Source organism: Mercurialis annua, linkage group LG8 (assembly GCF_937616625.2).
Source record: "Mercurialis annua linkage group LG8, ddMerAnnu1.2, whole genome shotgun sequence".
Lineage (NCBI taxonomy): Eukaryota > Viridiplantae > Streptophyta > Magnoliopsida > Malpighiales > Euphorbiaceae > Mercurialis > Mercurialis annua.
Genome location: NC_065577.1, coordinates 537,455 through 565,155, shown reverse-complemented (window position 1 = coordinate 565,155; position 27,701 = coordinate 537,455). Strand labels below are relative to the sequence as shown.

General features: G+C 30.5%; 4 protein-coding genes and 1 long non-coding RNA gene across 7 annotated transcripts; all 5 read left to right on the top strand.

The window, feature by feature from the left end:
- Positions 1 to 4,785: 4,785 nt before the first annotated feature.
- On the top strand, positions 4,786 to 8,415 carry LOC126659743 (abscisic acid 8'-hydroxylase 4). Its single transcript, XM_050353079.2, has 9 exons — positions 4,786 to 5,161; positions 5,353 to 5,677; positions 6,138 to 6,287; positions 6,383 to 6,631; positions 6,718 to 6,807; positions 6,893 to 6,971; positions 7,194 to 7,300; positions 7,384 to 7,502; positions 8,127 to 8,415. Exons 1-9 carry the CDS (start codon positions 4,941 to 4,943, stop codon positions 8,227 to 8,229), a joined length of 1,443 nt encoding a protein of 480 aa, XP_050209036.1. The 5' UTR covers positions 4,786 to 4,940; the 3' UTR covers positions 8,230 to 8,415.
- Positions 8,416 to 11,133: 2,718 nt separating this feature from the next.
- LOC126662274 (ceramide synthase LOH2) lies at positions 11,134 to 16,368 on the top strand. Its single transcript, XM_050356199.2, has 6 exons — positions 11,134 to 11,606; positions 13,894 to 14,102; positions 14,290 to 14,445; positions 15,435 to 15,620; positions 15,722 to 15,900; positions 16,025 to 16,368. The coding sequence occupies exons 1-6, from the start codon at positions 11,502 to 11,504 to the stop codon at positions 16,039 to 16,041; spliced, it is 852 nt and encodes a 283-aa protein (XP_050212156.1). The 5' UTR covers positions 11,134 to 11,501; the 3' UTR covers positions 16,042 to 16,368.
- An 840-nt stretch (positions 16,369 to 17,208) lies between these two features.
- On the top strand, positions 17,209 to 18,631 carry LOC126662267 (acetylglutamate kinase, chloroplastic). Its single transcript, XM_050356190.2, has one exon. The coding sequence runs from the start codon at positions 17,333 to 17,335 to the stop codon at positions 18,386 to 18,388; it is 1,056 nt and encodes a 351-aa protein (XP_050212147.1). The 5' UTR covers positions 17,209 to 17,332; the 3' UTR covers positions 18,389 to 18,631.
- Positions 18,632 to 21,315: 2,684 nt separating this feature from the next.
- LOC126660910 (uncharacterized) lies at positions 21,316 to 22,227 on the top strand. 3 transcript variants are annotated; one of them, XR_008789705.1, is made up of 3 exons: positions 21,316 to 21,519; positions 21,665 to 21,825; positions 21,939 to 22,227. It is a non-coding gene; the product is annotated as an uncharacterized LOC126660910 (long non-coding RNA). The 3 variants fall into 3 exon arrangements; XR_007635468.2 differs by having other exon boundaries at positions 21,348 to 21,519; positions 21,778 to 21,825; XR_007635467.1 differs by lacking the exon at positions 21,316 to 21,519 and adding an exon at positions 21,560 to 21,664 and having other exon boundaries at positions 21,778 to 21,825.
- Positions 22,228 to 24,687: 2,460 nt separating this feature from the next.
- On the top strand, positions 24,688 to 25,836 carry LOC126660879 (ethylene-responsive transcription factor ERF109-like). Its single transcript, XM_050354579.2, has one exon. It carries the CDS (start codon positions 24,808 to 24,810, stop codon positions 25,648 to 25,650), a length of 843 nt encoding a protein of 280 aa, XP_050210536.1. The 5' UTR covers positions 24,688 to 24,807; the 3' UTR covers positions 25,651 to 25,836.
- The last annotated feature ends 1,865 nt before the right edge of the window (positions 25,837 to 27,701 follow it).

The window sequence follows — 27,701 nt, the reverse complement described above, 5'->3', positions numbered from 1 at the left end:
GAAAAATTATTGCAGGCAACCGTTGCGCCATGTTATTCGTGCAACAAACTAATTTGTGTGTCATGTGAAAAATTGAATGATAAAAGAAAATAAGTAATCTATCTATCTATATCTATACTATATATAAAAGTACAGATTGGGGGGGGGGACAGACAAATTTACTGAATAATCATTTTCAGTTTACTACTAAATAAAGGTTTTATAGTCATTAACTAATTAGTTATTTAATTAATCACTATTGTAATTAAAATATTAATTAGAATAGGTAGTTAAGTTATCTCCAATTTAGTTTTTAGTATGTAAACAATAACTATATTGTCTCTAAATTTGTAGAAATACCTATCTTTTAATTTGATTGAACTATAAAATTAAAATACTGTATCTGGTCAATATATTATTATTTAAATTTCTATTTTATTATTTTTAATGATATTATTAATAAAATTAAGTTAATTATTTAATTATAATTATTATAAAATCAAAAGAAGAATAAATTCAGTATGGAAAAAATTTAATAACCGAATATATTATATTTATTTTTACAAAAATTCTTAACTAATTTAATATTAATTATAAATAAAAATTGGTATAATTATAATAAATTTACTAATATATTCATTGACGAGTTACGTTACGAGCCACGTGTATTGCACGTAATGCGAAACTAGTAATTAAAAGATTTTTTATCGCAAATGTTTATTGGTTTGATGTAAAAATGACGTGACACAACGGTTGTATGAGATAAACACTCATTAAGAGGTAGTGCATGCCACTAAACCAAGAAATTTAATAGGTTTTGTTTTGTGTGTAAAAGTAATTGATTTCCATGGCTGTGTGGCTATTTTATGTTAAAAGACATACCCTAAAATGGGAGGGCAATGTAAAAGATTTCAGGTGATTGGTTTTTACTTTAGACCCACAAAATAAGAAATATATTATGTAATCAACAAAGTTTGAAATAATTGTGTAGCAATAATAACCTCAAGTCCTTTTCTGTATTATTTACAGCATGATTGATATCAAACAAAGGTGCCTAGCTAGGTTTACACTCAATTCTATTTCTTATAGTGCTATATCATATTCAAATATTCCGACAAACTTTTAAAATTGATCTGGTGGATATGATGTAATTGATTTTATGAGTGTTAAATCATTGCATTACTGTACACTGGTGATCAAAACTACATCGTTTTATTTGAATTACTGAATTTAAATTAAAATTTTACATGAGATTTTCCAGTTAAAATACATAGACAACAGTCAGATTTTGCTTGGATTTTGTCATGTGACAATTAATTTTTTTTAAAAAAAAATTTTTGTCGCATATGTATAATTTTATTTCATCGAAGAGTTTTAGATTTAATTATACACACATGATAAGTTTTCAAAAAAAAAATTAACAAATTTTTAACATCAGAATAGGATTGAAAAGAGGTTATAAAGTCGGAGGTTTTTAAGGCGTTATGCCTTTTATTTATCCACAAAACTCAAATTCAAAACCTTATTACAATAATACTAAACGAATTACTATTTTATGTCAACATATGTTAAATAAAACGTCTCCATTTGAAATAAATATCACTCAGAAATGAAATTATTTATATTCAATTTATCAGATTGAGAGAAAGGATAGTGAAATTATGAGTGGAGATAATTTAATTCTATTTAATTATTTTCTCTTATCCAGAAAAATAAATTAGATATAGACAAGGAAAAGGTATACCAAAACTAGCAAGGAAATTGATTGATTAATGTACATTTTGGTAGCATGAGCATGCAATTTTGTTAATTTCTTTGGCATAAGGTAACTCCGATATAGCTAAAACATAACCGACCAATGGCCGACCACCGCCATTTTCCTTTTCTGGAATTGTAAAATTGCAAAGGCATTCCATTTCAGGCTAGAATATTCTAGTTACACTTTCTCCAGCAATTATTAATGTTATATATTAGTCGAAAACAATCGATAAAAACGAAACTATATTTTTCATCTTGACAAAACAATTTTGTTTTCCTCTATCGTTTGCAATTATTGATTCCAAACTATTATCAATAAAATTTATTTTGATGTTATTATAATTGAATTTATTTAAAAAATTAAATAGTTTGGTTTGAAATAACAAGTGGAGCAAACTTATCATCTGAGTTACACATTTAACCCTAGCCGTCTTTTTCTTTTGAGAAACCTATCAAACCCTAGTAAGTTTTACCTTTTTGTTCATTTGGGAGGTGGTTTTTGGCCATTCTTGGCCAAAAATCACCTCCCCAATCTCTCAAATTCAGTTTTTTAGCCCTTTTCCATAGTTTTTGTCTTTAATTTTGAATAAAATTTATTTCTTGGCCAATTTTGGTCTAGATCTAAAAATTATTTTCTACCTTAGTATCTTAATTTTATTAGATCTATTCTAATCGAAATTAAGAATAGTTTTTTTCATCGTTGGAGATGAAATTGTTTTTTGCGATGCAAGCGATTTGGATCTCTAAAACAATTAGAGCCACCATCTTACGACGGATTTCACCAAATATCGGTATGTTTTGCGTCAGTATAGATGATGTCTTTAATGTTCAAGAGAAGAGATATGTCACTGAAGATGTGATTAGGGGCTTTAATGATGAAGTTATAGCTGCTAGTTGTAGCAGTCGTGCGATTAAAGATAGTATTATCATGGCAAGCGAAGCTAATCTAATTCCCTTTATTTTAAAGGTTGTAATGGATGCCTTCAATAACAACTCTTTACTTTGTAATATTATCAGTTTGATAGCACATGGCTACTTTAGCTTAATTGAGATGCATATATGTTGTTTTAATTACGATAGAAAATCTCATGTGATAGTATATGACTATTTTAGTTTATCTAATTGGTTGGGGCATGTCCCTCCGATTATCAAATTCTATGTACTGGCTGATCAATCAGCTTTTGATTAATAGAAGTTTTTATTTCAAAAAAAAAAAAAAAAACTATCAACGCAATCAAAAAATGTTAATTGTGAAATTCTAATTATCATTGAGAATGTACCAAATAAGGTTAATTATTGACAAAAATAGCAAAATTTATAATTTATATTTTTATAATGTCATATACTTTTCAAATTTTTGTAATTTCATATATAATCTTTTAATTATTATAATTTTGTACATGATTTTTTGATTTTTTACAAATGTATGCATGACCTTTTATTTTTGGGTTAATGTCAAAAAAAAATCACCAACTTTATACGTTTTCTCATTTTAATCACGTAGTTTAAGTTTTCTCATTTTCATGCACGAACTACCATTTTTTCTCAAATTCATGCACGGTGCTGAGGTGGCACTCATTCATCGGTGTTAAATGACATCCACCTCAGCGAATTACACCAATAAAGTCGTGACACCTCAGCACCGTGTATGAATTTGAGAGAAATTGATAGTTCGTGTATGAAAATGAGAAAATTTAAACTAGAAATTTAGTTGAAGGTCATATATTTTTACGAGGTATATTATTCAATTTGTATAGTTAATCACGTGCAAAACACACAAGTACTAGTATATCAAACAGAAAAGTATTTTCAATAAATATAGATATTTTTTTATTATAATAAACATATAAATATTTGAGGTGAATAATTGAGACATAAATTCAACAGTTTGGCTATGCAACCTACCATAATAAACATTGGCAAATTTCTAGAAAATGACTCTGTATGGGGCCATTTCTACACCCTAGAAAATGACATTATCACCTTTTAGTAAAATACTAAAAATAAAATATAAATGCAAAAAAATGAATTACTGAATCAGCCATTAATTAGAAGTACTGCTGTAGGATCATGTAGTCATAATTAAAGATGACCATTTCTTAATTACAAAATGATTTTAATAATTAGATTAGTGTTAATTTGCCGATGATTAGCAAATATTTTTGCTTAGAAAAGCTAATTCTGTATAGCAAAGTAATCTCATATGTTTAAACTAAATGGTATAATTATAATTTTCCTTTATGTTGACCTTAGGAAAATGCATAAACTCTATTTCCAGAACTTGTGCTTTCTAATCAGGACACGTATAGCAGTCACTCTCATGCCGCTGCCAAATCATTTTCCTATTTTCCTTATTAATTAATTAATTCAAAGTTAATAAAATAAGTATTTAAAGCACCGAATCGAACCGGTCGGACCGGTCAGTACAACCATAGGCGCCTGAAGGCCAGTCCGATTTAATTCTTCCTTAAAAACTGCATTTTCTACTACATTTCAAACCGAAAAATCATAAAAATTAAAAATCATATGTAAAAATTGTAAAGTTTTTCTAATTAGTTAAAATCTGGTCAATCTTTCATTTTATGTTTATTTTATTAATTAATTAAACATATATATAACTTAAAAAATATTGAGCAACATTGAAAAAACAATTATTAATGAAATTTCTCCCTGCGGGTAATTCAAAAAGCTTTCTCATAACGTGTACATGTGGGAGAAAAAACCAGACCCTCATTAGATTTGATTATATATATGTAATTTTTATTTAACTAGTTGAACCGTAAATAAATGGTCATATATATATATATATATATATATATATATATATATATATATATATATATATATATATTGATTCGGCCAAGAGATCAATTTTTAACATGCTGAATAAAATAAAGAAATAAAGAAATTAAAAAGCTTCACAGTTAGGTTAAATTTAATTAAATTTTGCATTAAGAGATGCATGACTAACCTTCCAAATCAACATCATGTTAATTTTATGAAGATAACTTTCTTTCAACTCATCTTAATCCAAAAAGGTATAATCCTCCATTAATGTTGGACAGCATGAATCTTAACTACAAATAATTAAAACCTAAATTTGGCAACTTTTTCTGCCTGGTTCTTCTATATATACTACTCATCACATTCACTACAATCTTTCATTTTTATACCAAATATCAGATCAGAAACAACATTTCTGCATGGAGAGTGTTCTAATTTTTGTCTATTTATGCCTCTTTCTTTTTTCTTTACTCTCTTATTCTCTGATCATCAAGAAAAATAGAAAAAGATTATCAAATTCAAATCCAAATCCAAAACCTAATAAGCTTCCTCCTGGTTCAATGGGATGGCCATTTGTGGGTGAAACTCTGCAACTCTACTCTCAAAACCCTAATGTTTTCTTCGCTACCAAGCAACGAAGGTTCTTTACGAAAACTTAATTATCGAGTTCTACATTTCTGCGTAAATTTTATTTTTATAACTTATTAATCTTGTGCGTTTTTTCGTTTTCTGTTATAAGTTTTCGTGCAACATAGATTGAAACTAATTGAGTAGAATTAATTAATTTTCAAGAATTGATAGCTAATTATTTTTTGTGTTTGTGTTTTTTAGATATGGAGAAATATTCAAGAGTCATATTTTGGGTTGTCCTTGTGTTATGTTGGCTAGTCCAGAGGCTGCAAGATTTGTGTTGGTGACTCATGCTCATTTGTTCAAGCCAACTTATCCCAAAAGCAAAGAAAATTTGATTGGACCATTTGCTTTATTTTTCCATCAAGGAGATTATCATAATCACTTGAGAAAACTTGTTCTTAATTCATTATCACCATTAAAAATCAAGAAACTCATTCCTGATATTCAATCCCTAGCCATTTCAGCCTTGGATTCTTGGGTTGATGGTGGTCATGTTATTAACACCTTTCTTGAAATGAAAAAGGTAATTTTTCTATTTCTTTATTTTACCAGAATTTGGGGTATTAAAATTTCAGGTAATTAAACTTTCTGCATTACTGCATTTTGGTCATTATATTAATAACAATAGTTAGAAATTTTTTTCCTAGTGATTTCAGGTCGAATTGAGTCTACATGGCAATTAGCAAGTAGATATGTTACGTTATAAGCGAACAAAAATTTTGTTCTTACGCCGAAATAAAATCTTAAATTTTTTAATACCCATTATCGATGTAAGAGCCGTTTGTCCGTGTAGACTCAATTTGGTCTGGAATCACTAAAGAAGTTCTATTGTTTGTAATTTAAAAGTTTATGTCTAAATTGAATCAAAATAAAGTTGTATGACCAAAATGAAATAGCACAAAAGTTTAGTAACCCTAAAAGTTTAATAACCCAGAATTTGGATCCTTTAACTTTTCTGATATATTTCTTTTGATCCTCAACAGTTTTCTTTCCAAGTAGGCATTCTTTCTATCTTTGGTCACTTGGATAGCAATTATAAAGAGAAGCTTAATGAGAATTATCATATAATGGATAAAGGTTATAATTCTTTTCCCACAAAAATTCCAGGGACTTCTTATCAGAAAGCTCTCTTGGTAAGAATTTAAAAATTTAATTATAAGTAGGTTAAAGTCTATAAATATTTATCTGATTTTTTTATTTTATTTTTTGTATTTCCATGAAAAAATAGGCTAGGAAGAGATTGAATCAAATATTGAGTGAGATAATCAGTGAAAGAAAGGAAAAGAAACTGTTGGAGAAGGATCTATTGGATTGTTTTCTTAATTCTAGGGACCAAAATGGACAAATTTTAAGTGAGGAACAGATTGCCGATAATGTAATTGGAGTACTATTTGCAGCTCAAGATACCACTGCAAGTGTTCTAACATGGATTCTCAAGTTTCTTCATGATGATCATAAACTTCTTGAAGCTGTTAAGGTTAGAAATTGATTAATTAATTCAAATTCTTAAATTTCTTGGAAAAAATGGATAAAATTTAAAAAAATTGTAAGTTTTATTTACAGGCTGAACAAATGGCAATATATGAAGAAAATGAAGGAGGAAAAAAGTTGTTGACTTGGGGACAGACAAGGAATATGCCCCTTACACACAGGGTAATTAAATAATTGCTTAAAATTAATTATAATTAATGAATAATAGATTATTTCATTAACTAGTTATTAAAAACTGAATTCGCAGGTTATTTTAGAGAGCTTAAGAATGGCAAGCATTATATCATTTGCTTTTCGGGAAGCAACAATGGATGTTGAATACAATGGTAAGATGGTCTAGAAATTAGCTACCAAATCGGAAAGTTTTTTCCGTTCGGAGTATTGTCGATGGATTAAAGCCATAGGAAATCCGTAGGAAAATATGTTTTCTGAAGGATTGGCTTTTATTCACGAGAGAGAAATCCGTCGGAAATGCGGTAAATTCTAGTAGTTTGATAATTGAATAAATATATGATATCTTATTAATTATGTGTGCAACTAAAATGCAGGATATTTAATTCCAAAAGGTTGGAAAGTGATGCCATTGTTCAGGAATATTCATCACAATCCTAAAATATTTTCGGATTCTCACATTTTTGACCCATCAAGATTTGAGGTATATGCAATAAAACAAGAAACTAGAGATTTTTGTCATTTTCATCCCCACATAAACTAATAAGTTATTAATGGTGGATGCAGGTTGCTCCAAAACCCAATACCTTCATGCCATTTGGCAATGGAGTTCATTCCTGTCCTGGTAATGAACTTGCCAAGTTGGAAATACTCATCTTCATCCATCATCTACTTACTAAATTCAGGTAATATAATCATGAAACTTATGATTAAGATTGTTCCTCAAAATTAATTCTAAAAATGTCAAAATGGATCTAATTAATATCGAATCAAGCTTAATTTGAGTTATTCTAGTTAATTGCCGAGTCGGAATCGAGAATTACAATATATATATAATAATATTGATTGAGTATTCGTTAATTTAATTTTTACCATTTATAAATCACACATATATTTATAACAGTACTTTTAATTTAAATTAAGACTTAATTTTAAATATTTATAAAGATAATTGAGTCAAGCTGAGTCGAACTCGAGTCCAGTTATTCTATTGCATTCAAGTTCGACCTCTTGAAATTAAATCCGATCGAGTTCGAATCGAGTTCTGAACTTTAAATTTCAGACTCATTCAAACTCGAACTTGATTTACTTTAACTTGTATAATTACATGTGTGCTTATGATCGACGTTTTAAGAACCAAATTATAATCGGCCGGTTCAGCCAGCTCGACCGAGAATGGAAAGTTAGTTTGACTCAACTTTTTAATGGATAAAAAACACAATTCAATCTATTTGAATGAAAATTGGGGGCTATATCGACTCGGCCACCGGTTTATTTTTTAAATATTAATTATTTTAATTTACTGGCAGATGGGAAGTGGTAGGATCAGTGGATGGGATTCAGTATGGCCCATTTCCAGTACCCCAACATGGCCTACCAGCAAGGTTTTGGAAGGAATCAAAACAGTGTTAAGTCAACATTTATCTGCCTCCATTTTAATTCTATTCACAATTCTTCATCCCAATTGTTTTTTTCATGGGGATGCCTTATTATTATTTCCCTTAATTTTACTGTAGTTAGTGCCAATCTACTGTATTAACTCCACTTTAGTTAACTTAATTAATCTTAAACTACATCTAATATATTTAATTTTAACAATATGTTCCATCTCGTTCGAATTTGTTTCTTCAAATGAATTTTATAAAATATATTTGTAAATAAATACTATATTAAATTTACTTAAGGTACACCGAGTAATTTATTAAAGTGATCGTATTTATGTTAAATGAATTACTAATTGAGTAATTGAACTGAACTAACGGAATCGGTTCACTTTAAAATTATAAAGAAAAATTAATATGTGGTTTTATTTGTTTTTGAAAGTAAATAAATTTAGTTAATTCGATTTAAAAATAAATTGATTCAATTTAAAAGTATTTAATTTGATTAAATCTAATTTGAATCAAAGTACACCCTTAATATATTGAGAAGAGACTCTAAAAAAGAAAAAAAATAAGGTCTTTTTTAATTAGTTTATTATAGTATCACAATGTCCTTTTCTTAAAGGGAAATGGAGAAATTCCTTCACTTTCATTTAACTATTTATGGAGTTGTAGTTCTCAGCCATTAGAGTATCGACACGTGGAATTTCCAAGTAAGATGTTGATCATGTCCACGTGATGCTTCTTTCTATTGCCGTGGGATTTAGGAAGCTAATTTATGAACATAATATATGTGGGCTACAATGCACCGCCATTTCACTGAATGAATCCCTTGGACTTGGACGACCCACTGAAAAGAAATAACACAAAATGCCCCTTGATATTTCTCTTTCAAGCAATTAGATGCAAAATGTCTTTAATTAGACAACAAAATTATGATTTTTATACTTAAAGCAATGTAATTGATAATTTAATTTGCTTTCAATTGGACTAATTGTATAATGAACCACCTATTTTATCCTCTGAAAATAAGTATCTCCTTCAACTTTTTAATAATTGATTTAAACTTTACAATCGTTGATAGATTTTATGTTGTTGTATTTAATTATTTCGTATTGACAATTTAAAATTTAAGTGGACCTGATATGAATTATAGTTGGATATAATTAAATTTTGGATAAATTGTATTTATGTCAGATCTGCAATCCAATTATATAGATCTTATATTATATATCGATATTATATTCAATTTTTAAAAAATGATTGATTTTGCATTGTTAGATTTAGGTGGTTCTTATACTACTGTATTTTTAAAATCTAGGTGGAGTTTATAATAATTATTATTATTTTAAGTGGACTTTTAGTGTATTTTATGATAATTTGAGAGAGATTGATCTTTAAGTTGAATACAAGACATAACATTTAACAAAATTCATTTGAAGTCTAGATAGACCATCATTGAACTGCCATGTCATAACTGTATTCTAATCTAATTTAGAATTTATTATAAATTTCATATCATGTTTGGTTATTTAAAGATTGAAATATATATATATATATATATATATATATATATATATATATATATATATATATATGTGTGTGTGTGTGTGTGTGTGTGTGTGTGTGTGTGTGTGTGTGTGTGTGTGTGTGTGTGTGTGTGTGTGTGTGTGTGTGTGTTGGAATCGAATAGAAAACAAATATTACAATTAGTTAAATTGAATCGGTTTAAATGAACGAATCAAAGTCTTGAGGATAAAAATGAAAAATTAATATTTATTAATGGTTTATAAATACTTTAATTTATGTTTATAACTTAAACATCAGATTTTTAAAAAGCCCTTCAAATTACTAGAGGTGTCAAAATAAGAATAAACAACACTCAAGAGATAAAAGGAAAAATAACGAGTTCATGATATTCAGATTTAGATATAGCCTCTAAATTTTAATTAGCAACTTTTCAAAATTGAATAAGTTTAATAAGTATTTATATAATTTATAAAACTAATAAAAAATATCTCCTGATAATAATTTTTAAAATTTAAATTAGTGTTTTGTTTAAATTTGAAACTCACGAAAGAATCCCGTTGGCCCTTTCAATAGAGTAAGGAAAAAAGAGGAGTATTTGGAGCAATTATTTGGTAATTTCCTGAAAATGAATAAAATGGAAAAGCCCAACCCAGACAGATACATCAGTTCAAATCCATATCTAACAAACACCGCTAAAAAGAGGCCTATTATCTCCAATGTCTATGCACCACCTACATTCGCCCTTCCATACATATATAGAGATTAGAGATAGACATTTTCATTGACGCACTCTCGTTTTGTTATCTTATCATCAGTTTAAAACCTTTATGTTAATTTATAACTAAAAAATATTTTAATTTTATACAACAGTATTTTTCATTAATAAAAGTTTCTCTCAATAAAAAATTAACATTGTATTATCGATCAACATTTACTGAAACCTATAGACATATAGGCAAACCAAAATGTCTGCCTAATTATTACTTATAAATGAACAATATCTCGACCAATCCTCGATTGCATAATCGCGATCTATCCAACTGCCCATAGCTTGAAGGTTATTAATATATACTCATATTCACTAGTCGAATGTTTATTATTTTTAAAACTGTAAACACTTGTTTTTAAACATTCGATTATTCATTTTCCAATAGCTTGGTTCTGATTTTACTATCAAAGTGGTTTCAGATAAATCACATCCGCTATATTTTTCCGGCAATTTGATTTTAGTTTTACTATTGGAGTAATTTTAATAAAAATGTAATTAGCACAACATTGTTTTGTATTTTTTCCTCAATAATTAAATAATGTAATGTTAAAAAAATTAAAAAATTAAAAAAAGGATCCCACGTGGGAGGAATGATAATGATAGTGAGGTGAGGTAAAGAAAAACACAAATAACGACAATGTGCATGCAAATCGCACCTCCTCCTCATTTCTTTTCCTTTCCCTCCTTTCTTCCCTTATTTTCCCCCCTTTAAACAAACTGACGGTTTCTTTTTCTTAATCTTTTCTTTTTCCCGAGAAAATTCTTTGACTCTCAAGATCTCCATTATTCTCTCTGTATTTTCTTGCTCTTTCTCTTCGCATTTTCCCTCGCTTAATTACCTACAACTAATTTTAGGTTTTCAGTTTAGATTAGTGATTAGATTAGACTAGATTAGATTGGAATAGATAGATCTCTTGTCATTTCTTCAATTTCGCGCTGCTTTTCTTCCATAATGAGAATCGAATTTAATCAGATTGATTGATTTTGAATCATTTTCCAAGAAAATGGAATCATCTTCGTCACCGAATCCTTCCTATTTCTTCGTTGCTGTTGCTTTTGCTTTTGGTTTTGTCGCCGCTAGATTCTTATTGGACAAATTCGTCTTTCGTGTAAGTTTTCTTTTAGTTTCCTGTTCTTTATTTATTTATTTATTTATGCTCGTTTTTCTTTTATTATTTTATTATGAATGCAAGATTCGAAGTATATGCTCTTCTGATAGTGTTTGGTTAGTTTTTATTATTGTATGACCTGTCTAATTCTTGCTTGTTCGGATTTTCAATTAGAACATTAAAGAAAAGTTCAAGATTCAATATGCGGTGTTATGATTACTCTTGAATTAAGAAATGCAGAGAACTTCATGTGATAGATAATTCTTACCTGTTTGGATTCTGAATTAGAACGAACAGAACCTCAAGATTCATAATTATGTTTTTTTTTTGTTTACTTATTTAAAGAATTGCACGAATTCCTTTTTAGGTTTTATATTTGGAATCCTTTTACTTTTTCTTTGTGAAAAAAACTTGACGGAATTAAGTGAATAAGCATGACAGTGATACTTGTTCTTTATCAAAGCAAGAAAAAATATATATATATAGCTCAAGATTCAATGTAATGCTTGCTCTCGGAATGTAATAGAAAACAAACAGAATTGTCACATGTTAGGCTGTTAGTTGATGTGATTGCTTAGTTTTCTTGATTATAGCTGTGATAGTTTAAACCACGTTCTTGCTTGTTTGGATTTCGAATTATAAACAAGAAATCCCTTGGTTAAAAAGGGGCAAAACAGAAGAGAAACAAGAAAACTCTCAAGATCTGAAGTTATGCTCATTTACAAATATGTCAAAGAAAATGCACATTTTCATTTATTAGGTGTTGTTATTGAAATTTTTTATCTTGTGAAAACACTTGCTGAATTTAAGTAAATTGATATTTATTTTTCATGTACAAATTCACCTTTCGTGTAACTATTCTTTTATTTTCCTGTTCTTTATTTATTAATTTCTTTAATTAATTTCTGCTTTTTTTTATTATTATTATGAAAGCAAGATTTGAAGTATATGCTCTTCTGATAGAGTTTGGTTAGTTTTTGTGATTGTTTTAACCTGCCCTGTTCTTGCTTGTTTGGATTTTCCATTAGAACATTAAAGAAAAGTTCAAGATTCGGTGTTATGACAATTCTTGAAATGTGCTAATAGGAAATGCAGAGAACTTCATGTGTTAGGTTTTTTGTTTTATATAACTTGCTTGCTTGTCTGGATTCTGAATCAGAAGGAACAAAAAGACCTTCAAGATTCAAAATCATGCTCTCTTTTTTTGTCTATTTTTTTAATGTTCGAATTCCTTTTTGTTTTTTATTTTATTTAGAGTCTTTTTTCTTTTTCTTTGTGAAAAAACTTAACAGAATCAAGTGATTAAGCATAACACTGAGACTTATTCTTTCCCAAAACAAGAAAGAAGAAACATATAGCTTAAGATTCAATGTTATGCTTGCTCTTGAAATTTAATAGGAAATGCACAGAAATTTCAAGTTTTAGGTTGTTAGTGGATAGGATTGCTCACTTTTGTTGATTATAATTTATAAGCAAGATGGTTTAAACATGTTCTTGCTTGTTTGGATTCGGAGTTAGAAACAAGAGAACTCTTGGTTAAAAGGGTTAAACCAAAAGAGAATCATGAAAACCCTCAAGATTTGAAGTAATGGGCTTAACCCCTAAAAAACCCCCCACCTTTCAACCCCCCTTCGTTTGCACCCTCACCTTTCAAAATCCCTAATTTTACCCAAATTATCACCTTTCATTTTCAATTGCACCCTAAAAGTATTAAATTAGGCTTGTGTCACTAAAAAAAAGTTGAAATCGATACTTTATATTTTAATTCATGTTCTAAATAGTCCTTAATATTTAAATTTCAACAATAAAATCATATTTAATGAGATTTTTAATTGATTTATATTTTATATAAAAAAAATTAACTTTTAAAATCTTAGGAAATATGGTTTTATTGTTGAAATTTAAACATTGAGGACTATTTAGAATATGAATTAAAATATAAATTATCGATTTGAATTTTTTTATAGTGAAAAAGGGCTAATTTAATACTTTTAGGGTGCAATTGAAGATGAAAGGTGAGAATTTGGGTAAAATTGGAGATTTTGAAAGGTGAGGGTGCAAACGAAGGGGGGTTGAAAGGTGGGGGGTTTTTTCAGGGGATTAGCCGAAGTAATGCTTGTTTTCAAATATGTCAAAGGAAATGCACATTTTCAGTTATTAGGTTTTTTAATTGGAATTTGTTTTTTGAAAATACTTGCTGAATTGAAGTAAATTGGCTTGTTTTCTGTTTCCTTTTCATATTTACATGTAATAGTTACTTATTTTGATATTATTGTTATTATCATAGAGGCTGGCAATTTGGTTACTTTGCAAGAAAAGTAGACCTCTGAATTTAGATGCGAATACACGGGCAAAGATTGTAAAATGCATAGAGTCCATGTGGAAGCTAACATACTATGCTGCTGTTGAGTTCTGTGTTCTCAAGATTAACTACAATGAACCTTGGTTCAGTGATCCTAAACAATACTTCATTGGCTGGCCCAATCAAGAATTTAAGTGAGTGGTTATCATTTATTATTTTAGCTTTTTGCATGATTTATAGCAAGGAAATTATTCTCTTGCTTCGAGTTTTCAAGTATGTTATTCCATGATAGCTGATGCTTGATTTTACATACGAAGCCCTTGTTTTATTCTGGATTTACTGAAGATTGGAGTTTAACGACTTTTCCGCCTCCGATTTCAGGACTCCCCTAAAGCTTATCTACATGTGCCAATGCGGGTTTTACACATACAGTATTGCTGCTCTCCTTTTGTGGGAAACTAGAAGAAAGGATTTTTCTGTGATGATGTCTCATCATGTAATTACTGTTTTTCTGATTGGATTCTCATACATGACCAGGTAATGATCCATTACTACCATATCTGCTTTGAGTGGGGAGTCATGGGTACATTGTCTTCTATATATGCGACAATGTTTAGGCGACTTACTGAATATTATAATGGCTCCTAGGGCTCCAGACCAAATGCTAAAAAGAAAGTTATGCAAAAAATTAGCAATATCTATACATCGGAATTATCTGGGAAACTGTCTAATGCAAACTATTTTTTTCTTTCTGATACAGTTAGTACGAGCTATGTGGATCCAGTTTTTTTATTACTTTCCATTTCCTATATTCTTTTATGTCCAGAGCTATTCTTTATAGATGTTTAGTGCTAGTATATACTCATTTTCTGCTTAACTCCATTTGATCAGGATAATCCTTTATCTTCCCCACTCTCTGTGACTTCGATATGTTTAACCTTCAAAGCTGGTGAATTTATTTATTCATGATGCAAACAACCTTAGCAATATGAATAATTCCTTTTGCATGCTATGATCAATATGCGCAGAGAATTACCTTCCCGCAAACTTACTCATTCTTCCGTCTGTAATTGGCAAATCCAATGATTAATATAGGTCATTCTTCTCCAGCAAATATACTAATTTTGAATTAAATGAACCAAGGTCGAAACTTTGGATATGTTTTCTGCTTTTTACGTTGATTTAGTCAACTGGCATGTTATACATTCCTCGAGTTAGATGGATTCTTTGCTGCTTGACCTGAAGACTCTGAAACTTATTTGCAAGAGAAAAGTACTCCCTCCCGTTAGATGGCAATAGAATTTAGTTTCCCAGAAGATAGATGTTTAATGTTTGCCAAAGTTTCATTATAGGCTTTTTTTAATTTAATTTAGGGTCCTGATGTTATGAAGTTAAGATCCTTGAGTATCTAGAGAAACTTTGTATTGTATTTTTGCTTCGGTATTCTTTATATTAGGAGTAGCTGAAAGAGTAATTTGAGTTTGACATAGTCAACGGGAGAACCTAATAAATTTTGTCCTTTCCAGTTTTCTCCGGATGGGATCAGTTGTCCTTGCCCTGCATGATGCAAGTGATGTATTTCTAGAAGCTGCAAAAATATGTAAATATTCTGGAAAGGAGCTTGGAGCTAGCACTTTTTTTGGTTTGTTTGCTGTATCATGGCTTATTCTACGGCTGATATACTATCCCTTCTGGGTTATCGCGGCTCTAAGGTTTGTATCTACCTTGTAACTGGTATTGGTTTTACTACTACTAGTAATTGTAGGATTAGTGTCTCCTTTTACTCATGTGTTCTTTTGGCTGGCATTTTCAGCTATGGTGGTGTAAACTTCTTGGATCTATCAACAGCATACCATACATTTCTGTACTATGTTTTCAATACACTGCTGCTGATGCTACTCGTGTTCCACGTTTACTGGTGGTATCTGATTTGCGCAATGATAATGAAGCAGATGAGAAATAGAGGGAGGGTGGGAGAAGATATAAGAGAAGGTAAGCCTTTCATTCCGGATTTGCATGTCTTAAACTGCGGAATGTCTTGGATAGCTAATGATATAGTTGTTTTATGTTTGCCCTATCACCTTGACTTACATCTTTACTTCTCTTGTATATGCAGATTCAGACGATGATTAGGTTTTGTTGAACGTGGTGGTTTTCTTATGGGTTCTCGACAGGATTAATTCGACATAATTGTAGGTTTGTCCCTTCATATGATTGGTGAAAAGTGAAAACAAATGAGGTGAATATTCGCTTTGATTTGAATAGTTGATTTTTTGGTTCATGGTGTAGATGAGAAAGGAGGTAGTAACCAATATGCATCTAGTTTTGATATAACATTTGGTGTATAAATAATAGGCAATTTTGTATAATGGTTCACTCTTGGATAAACCCTTGTTTCGATATCAGTCCATATATTGGGGAAATGGAAAGTAAAAAGGAAAAAAAGCTTTCCTCTGGCCATTTTTTTCTGGTGTACTGTTTTTTCTTTTGATAATTTTCTGGTGTACTATTTGGTTAAGTCTTTATGTCTAGTTCCATTTCTTACATTACATTATTAATCGTAATGCAAAGCATAACTTACAAATTAAAAGGAGAAGCCTCTCAAAAAAAAAAAAATTAAAAGGAGAAGAAAAGGTTATAGTCACTATTCTACAAAAGTCACCCTTTCTGCTTTTCTTTTAATTACTACTATTATTGATGAAAAATTACTTTTCAAGTGAAAAAATCTTTAATCTAAATGTGTGTTCTAAAATAATTCTATTCTACAAATGAATGGAGTTAATACTTCTCAAAACAATTTGCTTATTTAATTGTCAACATTTTTATACTTAAATATCCCTCCCTTTCATTTTTTATATATGTATTTTTGCTGATTAAACTTTAAGCAACGTATTAATCTAAAAAAATTATAAGAGCGCTTATAGGAAGAATAGAATCTACGATTTTGGCATAATGTTGTACAGCACTTATACCATTTAAGTTATAGAATTAGTTAATATATACTTATAAATTATACTAAGAAGGATATTCACGGTATTTCTTTTATTTTATACTATAAAGTTCTGTGAACAAATTCATGGAACAAAAGAAGGAAGAAATAATAAAAGAATTATTTTAAGTTTATTTAAGTAATTTACCAATCCTAACTAGCAAAACGATTATAATAAATAACAGTGTTAATGTACTAATGTGTTCAAAATATATATAAATAAATTTGTCAAGAAATTAGTTTATTAATTAATTAATTTGTAGGTTAAGTCTCACAATCACAAAGGATATGCCCACGTCAATCGTCATCACTAGTTCTTTTCCGTCTCATGTAAAATTTAGAAGTTTGTACTTTGTAGCATACTCTCTTCAGGTCAATACACCTCTTAATAAACAAACATAGAGTTGTGTTAATAGTAGCAACAGAAAACCACCCATGGCGGCGGCGGCAGCGGCGGCGACGGCAGTGACCAAGCCTGTACCGTCATCTCATTCACAATCTTTCCTATCCCCAAATCTTAAAAACCTTAAACCCTCAAATCTTTCTTTCATTTCACCACAAAAGCCTCCATCTTTAACCATCAAAGCCGAAGCAGCCACCACCCAGAAAACACCCACCTCCGCTTCTCAATCAAATTCAATCGATCGTTCCCGGGTCGACATTTTATCCGAATCCTTACCCTACATTCAAAAATTCAGAGGCAAAACAATTGTTGTCAAATACGGCGGCGCCGCCATGAAAGTCCCCGAACTCAAAGCCTCCGTAGTAAGTGACCTCGTCTTACTTTCCTGCGTCGGCCTCCGCCCAATTCTCGTCCACGGCGGCGGCCCAGAGATCAACAATTGGCTCAGACTTCTCAACATCGAACCGCTTTTTCATGAGGGTCTTCGTGTTACTGATGCTAAAACAATGGAGATTGTTTCAATGGTGTTAGTTGGTAAGGTTAATAAAGATTTAGTTTCGTTAATTAATAAAGCCGGCGCCACTGCTGTGGGGCTTTCAGGTATGGACGGCCGTTTACTTATGGCTAGACCTAGTCCGAATTTTGTTAACTTAGGATTTGTTGGTGAAGTTGCTCGTGTTGATACTACTTTGCTTGAACCACTTGTGAAAAATGGTCTTATTCCTGTGATTGCTTCTGTGGCTGCTGATGAATTTGGTCAGTCTTATAATATTAATGCTGACACTGTTGCTGGTGAGATAGCTGCTGCTTTAGGTGCGGAGAAATTGATTCTTTTGACTGATGTTGCTGGCATTTTGGAGGATAGAGATGATCCTAATAGTTTGGTTAAGGAGATTGATATTAAGGGTATTAAGAAAATGATTGATGAGAAGAAAGTTGGGGGTGGGATGATTCCGAAGGTTAATTGCTGTGTTCGTTCGCTTGCTCAAGGTGTGAAAACTGCTAGTATTATTGATGGTAGAGTTGAACATTCTTTGCTTCATGAGATTATGTCTGAACAAGGGATCGGAACTATGATTACCGGGTGAAATGATGTGTAGCACGGACACGGATATGGGAAATGGGGCTAGTGTTGTTTTAAGGTTTTCTATGTTTAAAATGAAGTTTCATGTCGGAAACAAGTTTACGACATGTTTCTGAAATGGGAAATGTTGATTGAATGAAGTGTCTGTGCTATTGCAGTAGTCATTCTGTTTTGTGTTGTAACTCTTAATTTAAATTGCATGTACCTTGAGTAAGTAATAAATGAATCAATTATCATTCTCTGGTTATATGGCTGCTGTGTTTTTTTAAGTACGTAGCTACCAAGCTTGTATGTTGCACTGAAATTTTTCGAATACTACTTTCGAACAGCATTTCTGTTTCTGGCTTTCTGCTATCGAGACAGCCTTATGAAGTTCCAAAAGTTTATATTGATAACCTAGTGGTTTCGTCGTTTCCTGTTTCATCATTTTTTGCTTCAATCTTTTGTTTCCGTGCAAAGTAGGTAGCCTGACACTTTATCTTCTTTTATCTTCTTTTAACTTTGTTTTCTTTACTTATTTGTTAGGGAAGAGTTATATTTTGGTGTTATAAATAATCATTCTGAGCCCTGCTTCCTGTTTTTCAGAGTGTTATTGGGGTTTTCTGTTTGGCTTATGTGAAATCTGAACTATTTGAGTTCAATAGGGCTGTGCATCCCTCGGTTTAGTTTAGTTTTTCGATTCAGTTCCGTTTTTGCACACTTCTAGTTCACCCGCGTAGGTTCCAAGGTGGCTGTACTGCTTCTCGGAAAGGATCAAAGAAATAAGTTTTCATGATTCTATGCTCATTATTCATTGTCACTGAAACCAGTAGTACTTTTTTTTGGCAGATGAATGACTCATTTGAAGAATCAACTGGCTGCTTGCTTTTTCTTTTGACTAATCAACTGACCTGATGATTCCAGTGAACATAGTTGTAACCTCATGATTGTAAAATGTAGTATGAAGACTCACAAGATCTTTATTACAGCATTTGTATTTTGAAATGCTTTTCAAACTATGAAATCTTATACTTGTGTCATAATTTAATTGATACAATTTTTTTTTCCGAGTTTCATTTTAATTGATAAATTTTATCTATAAATATTTTAGACTTTAATTTTGTTTCTCTTTGTTTTTATCAAAAGGTTATGATATTAAAATATTGAAAACTGAATTACAACCTAAACACCTATTCCCTCAGCCTGCAAGTACAAGTGAAGATAAGAATGCTTGCAAAGTAGTGTTAAATTGTGAGCACCAGTATTACAACGCCAAGGGATATACATAAATTGTGATTCTGGAAACAAAGAAAAAGAAGTGCATAATTCTTTAAGTTTCAGAGTTTAGGAAATTTGGATGGCATCTCCCTCGAAAATCACATGATAGCAACCATCAGATTAAGCCCACATCATAGGATTAACACATATTTGAGTTGAAGTAAATTTCTGGCAAGCATAATACCCTTGAGTAATAGGATGAGTTATGAGATTGTGAAAGATTATATGTGATCTCCAAAGTTGGCATAAAATAAAACAAAAAAAGTGAATAGTATTGTTAGATGGATCCATTTGCTGCAATTGAGCTCTAATATGGAACCATAAGTTGAGTGTCTAGAAATTACAAAAAGTGGTATTGTGAAGAAGGAGAATTTGAAATAGGTGAGTGATGAGAAGAAAGATGATGATACCCTGATTCAACATCTTGTTATAGAAAAAATTTAGCTGAATCCCAAGATCATCAACATTGAAAGTCAAATGATCAATTAGCCAAATGAGTCCTTTTTGAAAGAATCTGAAGCCATGAATTAAACTTCCTCAAAAATAGGAATTAATATTTAGTCCTTAAAACTTGAAAGAGTAGTAAATGCTGACCCCGCCAGTAGGAAGCTACCATATGATGACATAATGAAAGAGACAGCTTAGAACACATCACTGTGTATACTATACGGGAATGATGAGCAAAAAGTAAGTGTGAAATCATTAAAACCAGTACTATTAGCTGCTTCCACTTTCATTCACTAATCAACTCTCCTCATCATTCTAATCAACATACTTGTATTAATTATAACCTCATATTCTATACTCTTAACTTACCACTTCTATATTTCACCATTCCTATTCTCAAATGTTTTTTAAACTATAAAATTTTATATTTCTCTCACTATATAATCCATACAATTTCTTTTTTTGAATTTCAGTTTATTTGATATTTTTATTTATAAATATATTTAACTTTAATTAAACATTGTTATTATCCAAAAAAGTAATATAAAACACGAGAAATACTTGTGTGAACCTAGTTCGCCACGTAAGACTATGAACTATCCATTAAATACATGACACATGACATTATTAAATGTTGTATCCAATCAATAAATATCACATTAATTAATGATATTTTAATTAGAAGTAAATGCACTTTATTAATTGGATATACTTATAAGTTTCATTTTCTAAATTTTAAATTTAAAACAAATAAAATAGCTGCATATTAGATGGAGCGTGGACGGAATGGAATTAACTTTATTTTCAATTTCTTAACACCAAAAAGATGGCCAAACTTCTTTTTCAAATTCAATGAAGTACACAAACCGAACGATAAGCGGGTCAAAATCTAATCGGGTCAAATTCTTCGCGTTACATCGAATGGCTACAGTAAGAGGGGTTCACACGTGTAAGGTTTCAAAACAACTGTGTTCTGTTGGGTTATTTGTAGGGGTGAGCAGAAACTGAACCAAACCGAAAAACCGGACCGAACCGAACCGAAATTTAGTGTGGTTTTCGGTTGTTTGGTGATTTTGGATTGGTTTGGTTTGTAAATAAGGGTAGTTTGGATTTCGGTTAATGATTTGGTTTTAGAGATTTTAAAACCGAACCGACCGAATAACCGAACAAACCGAAATCCCCTAAACTACGTCGTTTTAATTACCCTATTCTCCTCTAAACGGCGACGTCCAGCATTCCATATTTAAACACTCTTTAATTTTTGACCTAACCCTAATCATTTTCCTCTCCTTTCTAGCGCAGCCAGCCTCTCTTTTTTTCCCTCAGACTCTCGCTCTCCTATAAACCCTAATCCTAAAATCGTATTTTCTCTCAGTTTTATTATTGATTGACTCTTAAATCTTACACAATACACTACTTGGTGAAGATTATGTGAGTATATCTTCGATTATCCGCTGTATTAGAGGTTTAATTTCAATTTTTATGTCTTAATTTTTTGATTTCTGTTTGATTGATAATCTTTTTTTCATTTTCATGTTCAAAACGTGGGATTTATGCTTGTTCATGTGATTATCAGGTAATACCCTTATTCACTTTGTCCTTGTTCCTACTTTTTAACCCTGTTGCTTTCGATTTCTTCGTTACATGTGTAACTGATGATTTTTTTCTTTCATCCATATTATGAACTAGGGATTTCTGGAACCCCTTTCATGTTTGGCTTTAATTTTACAAGCACAGGTAATTAGGGTTTTTGATTTGTAGATTTATTTTTAGGTTTTATGCTCTTGCTATTTTTTAGTTACTAATTTGTGTTCATCTTTTGTTTTATCTTCATGGCATATGTATGGAAGCCCCTTGATTCTATGGTTTCTGGCCCCAATTCTGAGACTCAGACTGACTTTTGATCTATTAATTAACACCTAATTTTCTTAACTTTTACTTTACATTTAGTTTGATTTTTCAATTACTGTAATATAGTAGACTTAATTTGTAGTTCTTTAATTTTTGCTACTTAATTAGTTAAGTTGTTGGATACTTGGAATTGGATGTAATTTGCCTCTCAAATTCTGTAATGAGAGTTTGTTATTTTATTTACTTGTAATCTGTATTAAATTTCATTTCAAACTTATTGCATTTTTATTCTGTTGTAAATTATACTTTTATGTATTAAATTAATTAATATATGTTGCTTTCTGTTTTGATGAAAAAATGCCTTTGAAAAATCTATTTTGTTAAGACCTTAATTGTTTAGCCCATAAAATTGATGGATTTTTAAAAGGGCCCAAACCGATTTATAAAACCGATACCGAACCGAACCGACCAAAATTTTCGGTTAATTTTTTTTTCGGTTTTTGGTTAAAATTATAACGGTTCGGTTACCAAATAATAGAACTTCGGTATGGTCGGTTTGAGTGTTTTCCGAACCGAACCGAACCGAACCGACCGATGCTCACCCCTAGTTATTTGTCTTCTCTCAGTTGTTCTAGAAGATATAGACAATGGTCCCATTTTGGTTCACTCAACTTTTTAATGCCAGCTCAGCAAAGCGAGATGGAATTTTTGGTCTAATTAACATTTCAACAAAGTCTATTTTTTTAATCCAAATAAAGAAAAAAATAGTAATGGTCAAATCCATATTTAATCAATAGCCAATTTTTATGATTAATAAAAGTTTGGTCAAAATAATATGACTTAATATTCAAATACAATGATAATTATTTGTAGTACTCCTTTCATTTTTTTTAATTATCATTTTTAAATAAATTACTAGGATTAACAAAAATAGTTCTTTTCTCTTAAATTATAAGCATAAAGACTACTTTATAACCATTATTAAAAAAATTAATTTTAAAAATAAAATTCTTAATTATATTTTTAGATGATTTAACTTTATAAATTGAACTAATATTTAATGAAGTGAATTAATAAAAAGCTTAAATTTGAAAATTTAATATAAAAGTCACATGAAAATCCTAAAGTGACAACTATTAATGGATAAATGTATAAGTCTAAAGTGACAACTAAAAAATAATGGAGGGAGTAATAAGTTTAAGAGCAAATTACTCTAAAACTCTTCACGTTTTTCATAATTCACATATTGATACCCCTTATTTAAAAATCAAACGATTTGATATCTTAATTTTGATTTTATAAACTATAAGGTCCTTCTGTTAAATATAGGTACTAAATCGTTAACGGAATGAAATGTGAGATACCAAATCATTTGAAAATGAGGTACTAAATTTTTTACATAATTAAAACTGAAGTACCAAAGCGTTTATATGATTGAAACTAAAGTATCAAACCGTTTGAAAATAAATTTCAAATTATTAATGGAACTAACAGAAGGGTCTTATAGTTTAAAAAATCAAACTAATATACTAAATTGTTTGATTTTCAAACAAAAGATACCAAAACTGTAAATTATGACAAACGCGAGGAGCCGTCATGGTGGATTTGTTCTTTAATGACAGACCCACCATGACAGTGGGTCTGTTCAATGACAGACCCACCACATGGTGCGTCCATTCACTGGATTAAAATATATTTTAGTTTTAAAAAAATAAACAATTATTTTAATTTCAATCGGATTTTTTTCGGTGGCGGATGGGTGGCGATGGCCCGAAATTGTTGGCTGTGGCGGATGGCATTTTCCGATTGAATGGTATTATTTAATTGGGTGGACTGGTGATTTTGGTTTGATTTGATTGAATGAAGAGGTTATATTTAATTTGGTTGGATAAGTGATTTTAGGATAGGTTAGATTGGATTGGTCTAGTTTGTTGGTTGAATGAATGAGTTATCGTTGATTTGGTTGAATGAGTGACACAAAATTTTAATTAGATTGGGTTAATCTGATTTATTTATATTTTTTTATAGATTTTAAAAATAATTTGGTCATGTTGAGGTAAAAGGGATTTATTTGTTCATTAAGTAAAATTTAAGTGAGTTTAACGGGCCAAAAGGGGAGGTTTTGTGATAAAGGAATCTAAGTTGGAGTGCTAGCGATAATTATTAGCTTAAAATGTATAAATTTTTTAACTTTTAGATAAAATTGATATGTACTCCCTCCGTTCCGTTTAAAAAGTCCCATATTCTATTTTGGGATGTCCCATTTAAAAAGTCACATTACTATTTTTAGAATATTTTTCCATTGAATACCCTATTTTACCCTTATTTTAGTTATCTTAAAAGAGTTATATGGAAAATTCCACTATCATTAATAGGGGCAAAACATGAAAAAACATGAAAAGACAAGAATAGTTAATGTTTTCTTAATCTGTGTGTAAAATTAAATGGGACTTCTAAAATGGGACGGAGGGAGTATTTTTTTTTGTAATTAAGTAATTTTTTTAGAGTCGCTTTGTAGTATCCAAAATTGGCAACGCCCCAAAAATGCAGCGTGTACTTTTCATGATGACGTAATGCTCCACATCACAATATAAAGATATCCACATCCAACTTTGTCCCTACTCCAATCAGCATCACTCTCATTTAATGACTTCACTTCAAACCTTTTCTCAATTATTTTCTGGACCTAAATCTCACGTGTCTCTATATAACCCTTCAAACCCGTGTCCATTTTGTGTCGCCAGCTGGCACTCCACTTCACCTCAGTTTCCTTCTCCATATAAATACTTCCCACTCGCTTTACTCTCTCATCAGTCACCCCCCACCAAATCTCTCTCTCTCTCTATCTCCTCTTCCACCACCACCAAAATGCAACAACGATCACTTAAGCGCCAAAGATTCACCGGAAATACAGCTCCGCCTCCGATCACGCCGACCGAGACAGCTTATAATTCTCCACTACCTCCATCGCGCCTTACCCAAGAGCAAGAGTATTCGATAATGGTCGCCGCGCTTAAAAACGTCATCTTCGGCTCTACTGCAACTGCCATGTCATCAGATTTTTCTCAAGAATTGCTTCATCTTCACTCTCCTCCTCCCACGGCAGTCTTCAGCCCAATACTGCCGCCTTCTGATCTTGACACGTGTAGTGTTTGTAATATTAAAGGGTGTTTGGGCTGCAACTTTTTCCCGCCAAATCAAGAAAACAACTCTACTACTGCTACTACTGGTAGTAATAGTAACGGTAATAATAGTACCAAGAAAGTGACAAGAAAACGAGTGAAGAAAAACTACAGAGGCGTAAGGCAAAGGCCGTGGGGAAAATGGGCGGCGGAGATAAGAGACCCCCGGCGAGCCACCAGAGTGTGGCTGGGAACTTTTAGCACCGCCGAGGACGCTGCAAGAGCTTATGATAAAGCCGCCATTGAGTTCCGAGGGCCGAGAGCTAAGCTTAACTTCCCATTTCCAGATAATTCTACGAATTTAGAAAATATTTGGCAAGATCATCATCATAATCAAGAACCTGTACAGCAAGAAATGAAAAAAAGTAAAGAATTTGAAGTGGTTGATCAAGAAAAAGATGAGTTCATGGGAATTGAAGCAATCGGAGAAGATGAGATACAGCAATGGATGATGATGATGGATTTTAACAATGGCGATTCTTCAGATTCAGCTGGTACTGCTACTACTACTGCTACTGTCGGAACTTAATTAGTTTGAGATATTAAATTTTGTAGTATATAATATTGTAAATTTTCAAGATTCTTTCATTGTTTTTCTAGAAAGAATCAGTAATATTATACTATAGGATTGTTAATAAATATACCAGTTCAGTTCCTTAATAGAATGTGTACTGGTATTCATTTTTGGCTGCTATTCAACTATATTTTCTTTACAGTTCGGTTACGATTGTTGGTAACTCGATTTTTATTTTGTTTAGTAAATTCAGATGAATTCTATGAAAAATTATATAGCGTACAACATTTTTATAGTTACATAAATAATTATTGGTCGTAATTAGCATGAAAAAATTGAGTTTATAGTTGGTAAGTGATACTTAGCTGAGATTTTTGACCTAATTTGATCTGTTGTGATGTGAGAGTGAGTGGTTTGTGCGTGTTTGGTTGGAGGGAAAATTTGAAGGATTCAAGAGATGGACTTAGTGGGACCTACATGGGCCACGTCAGATAATTGACAAGAATGTTCTTCACCTGAAGAAAGGAACTCAGCGTGTCTGCTAGCTATAAAGTAACCCACGAACTTGGACTTATAACACGTGCGCTTATTTGGTCAAGACAATTAATTATTCTAGTCATGTTTATCTTGTGCACTAAATGAGTTAAATTATCCTAATTCACATGTGCCTAATTAATTAACCATATGTACATACAGATTGATTTCATTATTAGTTTATTAACTTGGTGAGCATGGAGTACTTGTAGAATCAATTTTTTTAGTATAGTTCCGAAATTATACTTTTATTCCATTTTTGATAAATTAATAAAAATATATAATATTTTTTTTATAAATATCCACTATTTATAAATTTATATATTTCTAGTTCTATAAGTATTTTATCAAGGAAAATAATTTTTTTTAAATACTCCCTCCATCCTATTTTAGAAGTCCCATTTAACTTTACACACAGATTAAGAAAACATCAATTATCTTTGTCTTTTCATGTCTTTTCATGTTTTGCCCCTATTAATGATAGTGAAATTTTCCATAGAACTCTTTTAAGATAATTAAAATAAGGGTAAAATAGGGTATTCAATGGAAAAACATTTCAAAAATAGTAATGAGATTTTTTAAATGGGACATCCCAAAATATAATATGGGACTTCTTAAACGGAACGGAGGGAGTAATATATATATCTATATATTCTCCTAAAATATTAATATATTTTTAAATAGAATACCTTTTTATATATTTTACGCTTAAGGTTTTTATATGTGTAGATTAAAAATATATTTTATTTTAATATTGTTTATAACTGCTTAATCGGTTAGCGGTTTTTAATATTCTAAAGCTAAACTATAAACCATAAGAAACATTAATTATAATTTAAACCTAAACTCTTGGACATTGACCATAATTTCGTGTCGGTTTTTTGATTCGGTTTGATTAATCGGTTTGATCGGGGTTTTTTATCCAACCCAACTATTTGCTATTCCTTTCGGATATTAAGTAATTAAATTGTTCAATAAGTTTGTCTAAGGGACATGAGAAAGATAGACACATCTTTTAAAGGTAGCTTAGTTTGACTAATTCATCTCCATCTTCATAAGTCAAAGAATGTATTGTATGTTATATTGGTAAAATACTTTGACTAATTTAATTAACTAAACACTAATTCTTATGATAAATTTTCAATCATATGGATTAAGGATCTTTCTTCTATTAGATGATTTGCTAGAAATAAATAAGGAAAAATGCGCAAGAACCTTTAATAGTAAAACAGAAAATTGGAAAAAATAAATAAAAGTCATTAGCTATACAGTATAGCTTTAAAAAATAAAATTCGAATCATGTTCAAGTATTTTGATTTTTACCTCTCAATTTTATTTTTTAAAAGACAGGACATTTCTAAATAGAAGAATTGAAAAGTAAAAGTCAGTAGTCAATCCCACAGGCATGCCGTGTTTTCAATTATCAAAATAGATAATTATATTATCTTGAGTGTATAAAATAAATATAAACTTTTAATTTGAAAAATTAAATTGAGACGCTAATAATATTCTTCATTATCTCAACTACTTAT

Coding starts and splice junctions, on each gene's coding strand:
- LOC126659743 (XM_050353079.2), top strand. CDS start 4,941: ATGGAGAGTGTTCTAATTTTTGTCTATTTATGCCTCTTTCTTTTTTCT. Junction 6,632..6,717: donor AACTTCTTGAAGCTGTTAAG/GTTAGAAATTGA, acceptor TTTTATTTACAG/GCTGAACAAATGGCAATATA. Junction 6,972..7,193: donor AATGGATGTTGAATACAATG/GTAAGATGGTCT, acceptor ACTAAAATGCAG/GATATTTAATTCCAAAAGGT.
- LOC126662274 (XM_050356199.2), top strand. CDS start 11,502: ATGGAATCATCTTCGTCACCGAATCCTTCCTATTTCTTCGTTGCTGTT. Junction 14,446..15,434: donor GGATTCTCATACATGACCAG/GTAATGATCCAT, acceptor TGTCCTTTCCAG/TTTTCTCCGGATGGGATCAG. Junction 15,621..15,721: donor TGGGTTATCGCGGCTCTAAG/GTTTGTATCTAC, acceptor TGGCATTTTCAG/CTATGGTGGTGTAAACTTCT.
- LOC126662267 (XM_050356190.2), top strand. CDS start 17,333: ATGGCGGCGGCGGCAGCGGCGGCGACGGCAGTGACCAAGCCTGTACCG.
- LOC126660879 (XM_050354579.2), top strand. CDS start 24,808: ATGCAACAACGATCACTTAAGCGCCAAAGATTCACCGGAAATACAGCT.